Source organism: Brachyistius frenatus, unplaced genomic scaffold, assembly GCF_029030835.1.
Source record: "Brachyistius frenatus isolate BFR_SWC_R1_liver_20210118 unplaced genomic scaffold, ASM2903083v1 Contig_11, whole genome shotgun sequence".
NCBI lineage: Eukaryota > Metazoa > Chordata > Actinopteri > Embiotocidae > Brachyistius > Brachyistius frenatus.
The window spans coordinates 2,421,433-2,434,130 of record NW_027210610.1 but is presented as its reverse complement, the minus strand read 5'-3'; the positions used below and the strand labels follow the sequence as shown (position 1 = coordinate 2,434,130).

Sequence of the window (12,698 nt, the reverse complement as noted above, 5' to 3'; positions counted from 1 at the left end):
TCCCTACATGGAATTGTTTCATATGCAGGTGCTTTTCTGTATTCAACCATCCAGTCCTGAAAAGGAGACTCTCCAGGCCTGAGAATGATTTGCCATTCAATTAAAATAGACATCCAGGTCCAGCACTCGAGCGATTGTCGAAAAGCAGATCATTCCCTTGCAGACCTCTGATACATAAAGCTTTTTTGAGACGATCCAAACTGCATTTTAATGACAGTAAGGATGTGACGGTGAATCTTCATCTGGAACTGATGGGTTTTGGGGGATATCCACAGCACATGTTTAATTTCTACAGTCGTCTGCAGAATCTTTTAAACCAACTCGAGAAAAAAAAATTAAATTATTTTTATTTATTTAAGTCCAGTAACAAAGTCTATTAAGGGAACAGATTAACAAGAGACGTCATTGTTAAAATGTTCCATTATACGTTTCGCCCATGAAATCCACCCTGACGGTGTAATGACACCGTTTGTCCAACAGGCGGCGTGTTTTCACGGTCTCCCTCTGTGAACCCGGAACAACATGGTTTCACCTTGGCTGCACGTCGCGGTGGGGAAGGCGCACGCTTGCTCGCAGCTTCGAAGTTTGACATTCAAATGAAAGATAAATGTTTGTGTAGAACCGCCGCGCGTCCAGCTGTTCGTCAAAGAGCGAGGAAACATGAAACAAGACGTCAGGATACTTTTATTGGGGGAACGTAAGTCAGCTGACCGCCGGCTAAACGATGAGCAAACATGAGCCGTTGAAGCTAACCGACTTACTGACTTGAAGCTGAACGTACCTCGGGAACTTCCCGTGTTATGGTGGAGATAGATGTCCTCAAAGAGCACCGATATTTGCCTCTGCGATATCTGCGGCCTGTCAAATTAAAAAAAAAAAAAAAAAAAAAAAGTGTATTTTGCGGGAAGTGGCTGCTTTGTAAATGTTGATTTCCGCCTGCTGGCTCAAGAGTGTTATTGCTATAAAGTTGTAACGGTTAGTTATATAACTGCCGATGGATAATTACCTTTTTTTGTTTGTTTGTGTTTTCTTTAACCGGCCAGCAGAGCAATTATCCACTGAAAGACACATTACACGGGACACGGATGCAACACGGCGTCAAAAGTGTTGTTTAAAAACTCCTCAAAGTTGAGAGAGTGTGTCCGCGTCAGCTGCTTCATCACCGCCGGCAGCAGTAGCGAATAAGATACGAGGACAGTTTAGACAACAAGATTTATAACAACACCAGATTATAAATGTGTGTTTTAAAGGTCATTCAGCGGTGGAAGAGTTAGTTTACTTTTAGTAAAAGTACCGAGATAAACTCCTCCGTTCAAAACGTCACTGGAGGAACAAGGACGTCAGTTTTATCAGCGAGATGCACCAAAAGGATAAAAAGTAAAAAAGTACACGCTGCATTTTACTGCTGTAGTTATTGAACATTGGGACAATTTGAGCCACTTTATAGATCAGTTTGGACCAAAAATACAACAATTGCAGGAACTTTAAAGTTTTGTACTCGAGTACAGTTCTTGAATACGTGTAATTAGTTTCACAGCTGAGGCTCATTTTAGTGTTTTGTGTTCATTTGTTCTTTTTAACCAGCTGCACCACGATAATCTAATCTCAAATGATAATCTAAAGATTACACAGTCAGCCAACCTGCTAGTACATGTAACTACTTTTACAATAACACCTGTCATCATATGAGCCAGATGTGCTCCTTGAGATTGTGTCCTTCAGCTGCTCTCATCCTCCTCATATATATATATATGTATATATTATATTTTCTCCTCCAACAGCCAAGGTGGGGAAGACTTCACTCATCATGTCTCTGGTCGGAGAAGAGTTCCCAGAAGAGGTGAGTTGTGAGCACAGCTGTTCAACACTGTGTTTTTGCTCACAGATGATTCTGTTTTTCAATAACCTCATTGTATAAATGTGAAGGCACCAGTGGCCATTACTGTAATATTCTCGCAGTCTATGTATTTGGTCAAAAATATCATTATTTGATTTTGGCCGGGGTGTTTCCTGTGTATTTGACACTTATTTGTGCTGCTGATATACTAATCAATGAATCCAGAACTACCCTGTCATATACTCTGTGGCTTCCTGAGATGTTTTCGTTCTGCTCAGTCCTGTTGTCACGTGAGGCTTCGTGTGATTTCAGAACAGTCATTTAAAAGTAGTTTTATATTACTCAGATTACTGAATTTGAAGTTGTCTAGCCTGTCAGGTCAAGGCTTAATGTTTTTTTTCTCCGAACCATAATTTTGTCCACGCTTACTGTGTAATTGAAAATCTATGCTTGTGTTATGGAGGGCTGCAGTCTGATTAAATGATTAAAGGTTAATACAGCATGTGGTCTGCAATCTATAACAGGTTCCACTCAGAGCTGAAGACATCACCATCCCTGCTGATGTGACTCCAGAGAAGGTGCCCACACACATAGTGGACTACTCAGGTAACATGGCGTGTGTGCGTGTGTGCGTGTGTGTGTGTGTGTGTGTGTGTGTGTGTGTGTGTGTGTGTGCTTGTTGAATCCATAAATGATGCATGTGGGTCTTTATGACATGGCTTTAAGACTCTTTATGTTTGTCCTTAACCTCAATAGAGAAAGAGCAGAGTGATGAAGTCCTAAGAGATGAGATCATTAAGGTAATTCCACCATACAGAACAAATTAACATAGTTAACATCATACTGTACAACATTAGAGCTCCTCTGTCAATTTTATAAAAAATGTAAAAAAAAACTAATGCAACCAAGGCTGTTTTGCAATTTAATTAACCCTGATTAAAATATTGAAGTTTGATCCTTAAAAATAAATAAAGTTTTGTTTAAGTTTGGCTGCAAACTAGGCACCAAAAATGTTGCCATAAGTTTCATTAAAACAAAAAGCATGTTTTTGGAAGTTGGTCAAGCAGCCTCTCAGAGTATAACATACTTAGAGAAAAGCTTAACACCCAAAGCTAAACAATACAGAGCCTGATCATTTTCTTTTCTCTGGCTCCAGGCATTTTTGTACTTCCATAAACTCTTGCACATTGTATTTGGGCCCTGAATAAATTTTTGCATGTGATTAGACAATCAGTAATTTTTTCCTGCACATACTTTGAAGTGATAAAGGTATATATTTTCTTAACTTAATGTTGTATCAGGGTATAACATAACAGAGTGGGGTCCGTTTTTGTTGTGAAAGTTATTGTCAGCTTACTTTGTTCATCCCATACAGGCTAATGTGGTGTGTGTAGTGTACGATGTCACCAACGAGGACACAATAGACAAGGTAGTTACCTGCTACTCGACCTATATTGTCTAACACTGTGCTGAATTACATTTGCATTTAGAATACAAACAAACTACAATTGTGTCAGACCCTGCCTTTTATTTTTCAGATCAAAACCAAATGGATACCTTTAGTAAATGGAGACGCAGAGAAAGGGAACAAGTATGTATCAGCTGTTGATGGGTGTGTGTTGAATGGGCTCGCACAGTCTCCTGAACTTTGTACTACCTCTGTGTTTGCAAGCAATTTTGCAATCTAGGAGCATGAGCTCCTTCTCGCATTTTCCTAAATCAACCTAAGTAACGTTTAAGCACCTAAATGCTCAAAATGCAGAGAGATCCTTGCATTCAAAAAATATTTGAACCCTGTAAATGTTCAGTTTATGTTGTCCAGCAGAGTTCCACATATTGTGATGTCCGTAAACAACAAATCATGGACATGTTTTACTCAGTGTTATCCTGTCTCTGTTTGTTATATCAGAGCTCCCATCATCCTCGTGGGAAACAAGTCTGATCTGCGCTGTGGGAGTTCAATGGAAACCATTCTTCCCATCATGAACCAGTTCTCTGAGATTGAGACGTGTGTTGAGGTGAAGCTCAGCTCTGTCACACACTTATCCAGTCTGCTGATCTCTCCAGTCTGTACACACCTGCTAACTCTACCATTGAGACCCAGTTGCCTGATTTCACACAAATATTTACACTTTATCTGGCTTATGGATTGCATTGACAGTTGTATCTGAAATATTCCTTGTGACGTTTGTCTTTTTCAAGTGTTCCGCAAAGAACCTAAAAAACATTTCCGAGCTGTTCTACTATGCACAGAAGGCAGTTCTCCACCCAACTGCTCCTCTTTACGACCCAGAGGACAAACAGGTCAGCCATTTTTGTAAATGGATGCCAACTGTGAACCTGTCCGTCCCAGTCCACTTACAGACATATGCATACAAACAAACTAATAAGCAATATCCAATATTTTTTTCCAGCTAAAACCATTATGTGTCCGAGCCCTCAGCAGAGTATTCTACGTTTCTGACCAGGACAACGACCATATCCTCAGTGACGCTGAACTCAACAGCTTTCAGGTACCAGTTAAAATCACATCAACGTGTTTTCTCTGCTATTTCTCATACTTTTTCTTGCTCTAAAAATAAAATTCATCTTTTCATGTAGAAATCTTGTTTTGGGAATCCTCTGGCACCTCAAGCCTTAGAAGATGTCAAGACAGTTGTTTGGAAAAACACCAGCGATGGGGTACAGGACAATGGTCTCACCCTAAATGGTAAAAAAACGATCATGAATGAGAACATGTAACTTTAAACCCTGTTGTTCGAGGGGCCACGTTCAACGAATGGCCAAGTATCACCTCTCTTCTTTTTCAGGTTTCTTGTTCCTTAATACATTATTTATCCAGAGGGGCCGACATGAAACCACATGGACTATCCTCAGGAAGTTTGGTTATGATGACACCCTAGACCTGACTGATGATTACCTTTACCCTGAGTATGTGGAGTGACTACATCCTGTCTGTCAAATATTAAACTGTTAATAGCTATAGTATTTCAGCAGGTTATATTGAAATAGTTGATAGAAACGATCCTGTTCCATGTTTTCTACATAGTTATCTCAGACTTGCTGTATTTGTCCTGTTTCCATTTTGCTTTATGTTGTTTCTCCAGATTAGTCAGGAATGCCGTGTCATCGAAATATCTAATTGTTGTTTTTCTGTTGTAAGACTGCGGGTTCCTGCAGGCTGCACCACCGAGCTCAATCATTTCGGCCGCCAGTTCCTTCAGCAGTTGTTTGACAAGTATGATGAAGTGAGTAGCAGTCGTAGCTGCCTGAGTCACAATGTCACACTGGACTGTAAAATGTAATGTGAATGCAATCCTCTTGTTCACTGGAAGAGGAAGATTTGAAGAAGTGGTCTGTTTTCCGTTTTAGGATAAGGACTCCGCTCTCTCACCAACGGAGCTCAAGAACCTGTTTTGTGTATGTCCTTACATGCCATGGGGTGCAGACGTCTACATGATCGTCCCAACCACAGACGAGGGCTACATCTCTAATCACGGCTACCTGTGTCAATGGATGTAAGTATCTCACTAAGTCGTTGAGGATTGTGCAATGGTTTACACTTTATTGCAATGTCAGGCAGTTCATAGTCTGAACTGTTTAAAGCTCTCATGTGTGCCCTTCACATGCAGGCTTTCTGCATACATTGATATCCACCGTTGCCTGGAGCACCTAGGATACCTCGGCTACCCAATCATCACTGAACAGGAGTCACAGACTGCTGGGATCACAGGTGTGTGGGTGTGGGTGTCTGGGTCTGGGTGTGGGTGTGTGGGTGTGGTTGTGGTTGTGGGTGGGTGTGAGATTAACTTTGTCAGTCGTAGACAATCTTGACGCAACACGTCAATTAGAAATGTTGACTCTTTTTATTGACTATAGAACATAATGACCTGTCCATTGTAGCCTCATACTTTAACATACATATGTTTTTGTCCATGAGATGTCAATAAATAGTTCAACGGTCAGCCGTTTTTAAATGCATGTCTATTAACACATTTTTGTATGCACGGTTTGAAATATAGTGCACGCTTGGCACACGAAATTAACTGTGTTGTGTGTTTGTTAACTTTAACCCCAAAAATGTGGATTATTGATTTAGTTAGTGATTCATCCTTAGCTAATATGAGGAGATGTAATTCAGTATGCAGGCAGTTTGATTTGTCAGCAAAACCTGAACAAGAATGGAACGTGTGATTTTAATACGTCTCACTGCTGTTATCCACATACATGCTGGTCTGTGAGACGTGTTGCCCAGTTGACTATAGATGTCACAGAAGCCAGAGAAAGTCTCTATTTCAAAGGGACCGGTTACAGCTTTTAGCTCATGTTACTTCAACAGTGGCAAATCAACTTTTTATTGAGCTGTATTAATGTTCATTGTTATTGTGTTTTATTTTTGGCCCTGATGAGTGGTATCCCTCTAGGGAAGTCAGTGTCAGCGGGTCTCTCTCATGGCCCATCACTTGGCTTGTCAGTCACATATTTTGGTCCTGAAATATCTCGACTCAACAAACGTTTGATGGATCGCCACATTGTGCCACAGATGGGTCGAGCCAAGGACCTCCCGAACCTTTCACGTCGTGCCCCAACAGCTTTGTTTCACAAACTACAATTCAAGACTGATTTAGAGTTTAGTTAAGTCTTGACTGCACCGAGTGGTTCCAGAAAAGCTGAGTGCTACATATCGTGAACTGGCTCCTGTACAGACGGTAGAGCTTCTTGATTTTGGTAATGACATGTACTTTCCTGCGAGACCACAAACCTTTTTTATTCTATTTGTCGTCACACCATTATTTTGTAACGGCACTCTATTTAGGTTTTATTGAGGATATCTTAGATGGAGCAGCTACCGTTTTTCAGAGATAAACTGGTCAGCTCCAGTCATGTTTTCTACAAGCTGGTCTGTAGCCTGTTATGTTGTGATTGGCAGCCAAGATAAACCAAATAGTGATGAAACACAAGAGCACAGATCTTTCTCCCACTTCAAGGCTATTAATGGTATCTTAAAAGAAACGGAAATTTTTAATTTTACTATTCGGTGAGGTAAGACGACAGTTCCAGCAGTGTGCTTGCAGCAAGGCTAATCAGATTTTCCTTGAAAGACTGGCAGACAGGTATGTTGGTGCTTTTTGTTTATATTTGTGTTTGTGTGCTTTTTATTTGTGCAGTGACTCGAGAGAAGGAGGTGGACCTGGAGAAGCGTCAGACACAGCGGTCAGTGTTTCTCTGCAAGGTGATTGGACCTCAAGGAACTGGCAAGACAGCCTTTCTCCAGGCCTTTGTGGGCCGCGACGTTGTGGTATGGCAACATCAGCTAGTTTGGAGCTGAATTTGTCACATGTTGCATTGTTAAGCTGTGATAAGCTTCCATTAGTCTCCATTGTCAGCCCTGATTTTGCTGAGTTGTGGCTGTTTTTGGCTTCCATAGAATAAAGGAAATTCCAGCAGTGCCTTCTCCCCACATGTCATAAATACTGTCCAACTCAGCAACCAGGAGAAGTACCTTATCGTAAGTAGCTTCCAAACCGATATTAGTGCTGACCTTTAACCTCTGACGCTGACTTAAGCATGTACGCCACACTCCTCTCTTCCCTTCCCTGTGCAGCTCAAAGAGGTAGACGTGGAGACAGAGTTCCTGAAGGCATCAGACGCCTCCTGTGATGTTGCTTGTCTCATGTATGACACCAGTGACCCCCATTCCTTTGACTATTGTGCCAGCATATACAAGGTCAGTCCCAAAACAGTTAAGAGGAGCATTTAAAGTGTCACCATCGGTGTGTGAATGTACTCCTGATGGCAAGCACCTTGCATGGCAGCTCAGTCTCATTAGCGTGTGAATGAATGGGTGAATGGTAAACAGTGTAAAAAGCGCTTTGAGCCTGATACAGTGATAAAGCACTATACAAGTGCAGACTATTTAATACAGCAATAATTTTCACTTTGCTGCCTTCATGCAATTAGAAAAAAATTACATATGCAATTAGAAAAAGTACATTTTTGAGGGCGGAAACTTGTCGTAGTTAGAAAATCCTTAATACTAAAGAGAATGTCATGGGAGAGACCATCTTCTGAAAGTGCAAAGAGATCAGGGTTGTTTTAAACTCTAGTTTTATCAGATGAAACCAATTTTTAAAAAAAGCTCCATGTAAACAATTTGTGATTTTGCTTTCTTACTGTCAATCACGTGAAACACGCAAGCTGTAATGGGTGTCTCCAAAACCATCATACTTATGAATAACAAATAACGGTTGTCTGAATTTTATTAGGACCCCCTTTTAAAAGATAAATTTGCATCTCTCAACTAAACTTTTCCCTCTTCATCCCATTTTCTAAATTCAGCAACACTACATGGAGAGCAACATCCCATGTGTGCTGGTCGCTTCTAAAGTGGACCTTCCTGAAGTCAAGCAGTTCCACGGGATGACGCCAGCAGAGTTTTGTTACAAACACCGCCTACCTCCCCCGCTGCCCTTCTCCAGCCTGTTTCTCGGCTCCACCAGCAAGAACATCTACACCAGGCTCGCCTGGGCGGCGATGTACCCGTACGTTTTAGTTAGAGAACCTCCTGCACTTCATTAAAAATCAGGCTTCACTAAAAACAAGGGAAATATAGAGATCATTCTGGGGAAAATATGTTTGAAAACTTTGAATGACGAGAGGTCGTAGGTAGAGATGTAAAAAGCTAAACATCTGTCTTGTTAATATTAGTATCTGCGTTATTTGATATGGCTGACCCTCTTGATTTTTATTTTTTCCTCCAGACACCTGAATGGTTCAGACATGAGCAACACATCCTTCTGGCTGAGAGTGGCGTTGGGCTCAGCTGTGGTTACAGTTCTGGGTTTTGCTATCTACAGAGCCGTTGCCAGACTGAAATGAGCAACAGCGAGCTGGGCGATTGTTTTTTGTTTTTGTCTTTCTTCATTCAACCTGACGCTCCATCCATCAAGACCAAACCTCTGAGACATGATCCAGAACCACTGCAGTCTGAACGACACAAAGTCTTCATCATCTTAGTTTTTACCTTGACGGCTTAAAGGAAACTTTCCATATCTCTGCCATTCAGTGTCTGACCTTTTCATTTTGACGTCAGTTCATCGCAATAGTCCAGGTGGTGGTCGCTTTGTTCCCCATGATGCCGTGCCCAGTTTTTTCTGCCTTATATCGTTGAAACAGGCTAATTAGGGGTTAGCCTGTCTGCGCTTGATACGCAAAGAACTGCTACCGTTTAGTCCACAAAGGTGCTTTATCAGAGGGGTAAAAATGCAGGAAGATAGTGGTGTCAAGTCCACTGCTTTCCCCTCAGTGTAAATGATGAGAGTTTTTATATACATGCTGTGTTTCCTGAGCATATTAGAAAAATGCCAAATTGACAAGACTGAAGAACCACAGGGGGCATGTGAAGCATTTTTAGCAAAGAAGACATCCTAGTTGGCTGCCACTCAAACCCCTGAACAAACAACCCCTTTTCCTTTTGACCAAGACAACGCAGATCCAAGAGGAAATATCTGATTTGCCAAATAACTCCAGCAGCAATGAGTAGTCGTAGCATGTTATTGGCCCCCTTGGACGTACCACTTTGCTTGAGAATTAATCCTTGTATTCAGCTTAAATCTTATTGTTAAATTGTTTTTAACAGTAAGCGCATCCACAGAAATGCGGTGGCAGAGAGAGATTTCTCCTCGTGCATGAAGAAAAAAATTGGTTTGCATTGCATCTGCAAGAAAGCAAGTGATTTGTTCTCCTCTAAAAGAAGGCTAGGTACAATTTAACAGTGAAAAAATGTTAAAGAAAATGTGGTCAAATTTATCTCTCGGCTTCTGTTCACATTGAAATGGGGTTAGTTTTGATTGAGACTATTCACACACACCTGGAATACACTGTGCATACACTTTGACTGTGTTACCTAATCTGCCATTGTGTTGTTTTCCCATCATGAGTCTGTCATGATAATATCTGTTGTGTTGCTTGACTTAGCTGAGGGCCTGCTGTTTCTGCAGGACCCATTTAAGTGACTTTTAAAGTGCTGTTTTCTTACTGAAAATGAACTGATTTAGATGCTGAATAAAAGACCACCAGACCAGACCGGGTGGGGACTTTTGGCTAAAAGACGTTGTGGGTGTTGGGATGAAAGAGATGTTGTGAATGCTTTGGCACTTTGTGTTTTGTATTTCTTTGCATCCATTTTTTTCTGGATGATAAATTTTGACTGAAGTTTGTTTTGTTTTTAGATTTCACACATAAGTATCAGACTTCAGAGACCAAAACACACTTTGTTTTGATCTCTGCTACTCTTTCATGTGTCTTGAACTCAAAGGAGGCTTTGTTGTTTAAAATATTATAGACTTGATGCCAAATGAGCTTAGTCTCAAAACCATATTTGTTTTAAGTGAATAGTCTGCTGCTCTATTGAAATCAGATTGCTGTGTTGATGCAACGCCAATTACAGCCCTTTTGCACAGCATCTCAAAAAGCAAGAACAACATGCTCTGGGAGTGAGGGTGTTCCTCTTTGATTGCTCAGCTAGGAGTCATTTAACAAGGTTGGTTTTATGATCTTACGCCTCTCTACAAGGATAATGAATAACAGCATGGAGGATAATGTGTATGTTATCTTGACTTTCAGCATCAGTTTGACTCCAGCCTTTGCTGCTGCTGCTGCCTCAGTCCCAACTGCAGTGAAGAGGAGTCGCATGTTCCTGCGAGGCACCACAAGATGGCAATGTTGTACATCAGGTGAGAAGCAGGGCAGTGAGCGATGGGTGTGTCTGCAAAGGCATCTCCTCGGTGGTGTGCGGCCGCTCTGAGGAGTATGTGGAAGGGGTTTTGCGTGTAGTTTCATGTGCTAGAAAAACCGAAGTGCTTTACAAATAAAAGACTGCTGTAAATTAAACTTTATGGCCTTCATTCGAGACAGTTCTTAATGGTTCCCTGAGGTATTTGGGCCAGTTTAATTTAAAAACGGAATTCTTAGTAAATTGACCGAGTTAACCACTGCTTAGGTAGCTTATTTCTTGAGGTCACTTTGTTCCCCAATAGAAGCTCTGCATTTTGCATGATCTCACGTCTGCCCCCCATGGCTATTTGGGAAATACACGAATTAGTTTTTGATGTAACATGATAACATTTAACACTACTGCTTTCCTTATGTATTCTCCAGTTCCCATTACATAGTCTAACTTTTAACTTAGTTAAGTCAGTCTGTAACGTAAGTGTCACGATATTTTGTCAGCCCCTATGCGACAGAAAATCATCCATCTCATCAAAGCTTCAGAAGAATGTATTTTTCTGCACCATTCTGATGCATAATAGCTCTCATTACTTATATTTCGTTTCAAATCATAGTCCATACGCATACATTTAAGAGGAGACAGGCTTACTGTTCTGAGTGATTACATTACATAAAAACCTATTAATCTTTTAGATTAGCGCATAGAAACTCCTCCGTCCGCTTCACTGACCACTTCTCCAAGCTTTTTACGCACGCGTAAAATGCGCGCAATAAGTTCACAAGCACTTTTTTGTAGAAGATGACGAAGGTTTATTGAATCGCAGTGTAAACAGTCTTTAAAAGGGACTCAACACAGTGGGATGTTTGTATATTATGAGTCGTCTGAACATGAGAAAATATACAGAATGGAGGCTGAATGTCAACTATAGAGCCTTTAGGAAAACCTTGCTGACGTCCACTGCCTATGGTCTGTACATTGTAAAGGCTCAACAATGCTCACCATTGAAACATGTGTATTTTCAGTATGATCCCGTGCACAAACAATAACCATTCATTAGTTTGACTCTATTTACACATTTTCCTCTTCCGCAAGATCCGAGTAGTCTATATGCATCCAAGGATCACAACGAAATTAACAGTATTAACGGAACAAAAATGCTCGCAATTATTTCTACAGCGTCTTGAGGCTATAGTGCAATGAAGAGAAAACTACTGGTAAAAACAGCATAAGTTTGCATGAGACCTTACAAAAATAATACATATACGAAAACATTTCCTTAAGTATTTACAGTGACTTTGTCTTTCTGTTAATGTCTTTTTTTACTTCTTTCTTGCTGGTTTGGCTGCCTTTTTGGGTGTCTTTGCCTTTGGCTTGACTGCTTTCTTTGCTGGTTTTGCCTTGGCCTTGGCTGGCTTTGCTTTCTTAGCCGGTGCCTTTTTGGCTTTCGTTGGTGTCGCCTTTTTCGCCACCTTTTTCACTTTCTTTGCAGCTGCCTTTTTGGGTTTTTCCGGCGTCTTGGGCACCTTCTTGGGTTTGGCCGCCTTCTTGGGTTTGGAGGGCTTTGCTGCCTTCTTTGGTTTGGCAGATACCGCCGCTTTGCTCGGCTTTTTGGAGTCTTCTGGTTTGGTCAGCCTGAAGGATCCGGACGCACCGATGCCCCTGGTGTGGCGCAGCATCCCGGATGCCACCAGCCTCTTCAGGGCCATTTTAATCTGCAAATCGGCATTGTCGCCCACCTTGTAGTTCTTCCTCACGTACTTCTGAATGGACTGACGGGACGCTCCGCTTCGGCTCGCGTCGTGAACAATCGCCGCTTTAATCATGTCAGAGTACTTGGGATGAGAGGTAGGTTTCTTGGGCTTGGACGCCTTCTTGGCTTTGGCTGGAGCTGCCGACGTCTCTGCCATGGTGACTTTCTTTTGAGTAAGTTAACAAACAAGTCCTGGAGGTGTAATTTCACCCGGCTCGTACACTGGAACGTCAGGAAGAGCGAAATATTCGCGCGGCCAAAAATAAAGCTTTTCCCCAAAGTCCTTCAATTAGGTAATAAAGCGTATAAAGGAAAAAATAATATTGTTGTTATCCATACAAAGTGACGCGTTAGTACACCGGATCACTTAAGTGTCTTAT

General features: G+C 41.4%; 2 protein-coding genes across 2 annotated transcripts; one reads left to right on the top strand and one right to left on the bottom strand.

Moving 5' to 3' along the window:
* The first annotated feature begins 521 nt into the window (after window positions 1-521).
* Window positions 522-10,729, top strand: rhot2 (ras homolog family member T2). Its single transcript, XM_069691478.1, has 20 exons — window positions 522-697; window positions 1,782-1,840; window positions 2,362-2,443; window positions 2,594-2,637; window positions 3,213-3,266; window positions 3,376-3,428; window positions 3,747-3,855; window positions 4,040-4,141; window positions 4,252-4,350; window positions 4,439-4,547; window positions 4,648-4,768; window positions 5,001-5,085; window positions 5,210-5,355; window positions 5,470-5,570; window positions 7,006-7,136; window positions 7,266-7,346; window positions 7,443-7,565; window positions 8,177-8,379; window positions 8,599-10,379; window positions 10,463-10,729. The coding sequence occupies exons 1-19, from the start codon at window positions 661-663 to the stop codon at window positions 8,714-8,716; spliced, it is 1,857 nt and encodes a 618-aa protein (XP_069547579.1). The 5' UTR covers window positions 522-660; the 3' UTR covers window positions 8,717-10,379; window positions 10,463-10,729.
* Window positions 10,730-11,353: 624 nt separating this feature from the next.
* h1-0 (H1.0 linker histone) lies at window positions 11,354-12,698 on the bottom strand. Its single transcript, XM_069691477.1, has one exon. The coding sequence runs from the start codon at window positions 12,473-12,475 to the stop codon at window positions 11,888-11,890; it is 588 nt and encodes a 195-aa protein (XP_069547578.1). The 5' UTR covers window positions 12,476-12,698; the 3' UTR covers window positions 11,354-11,887.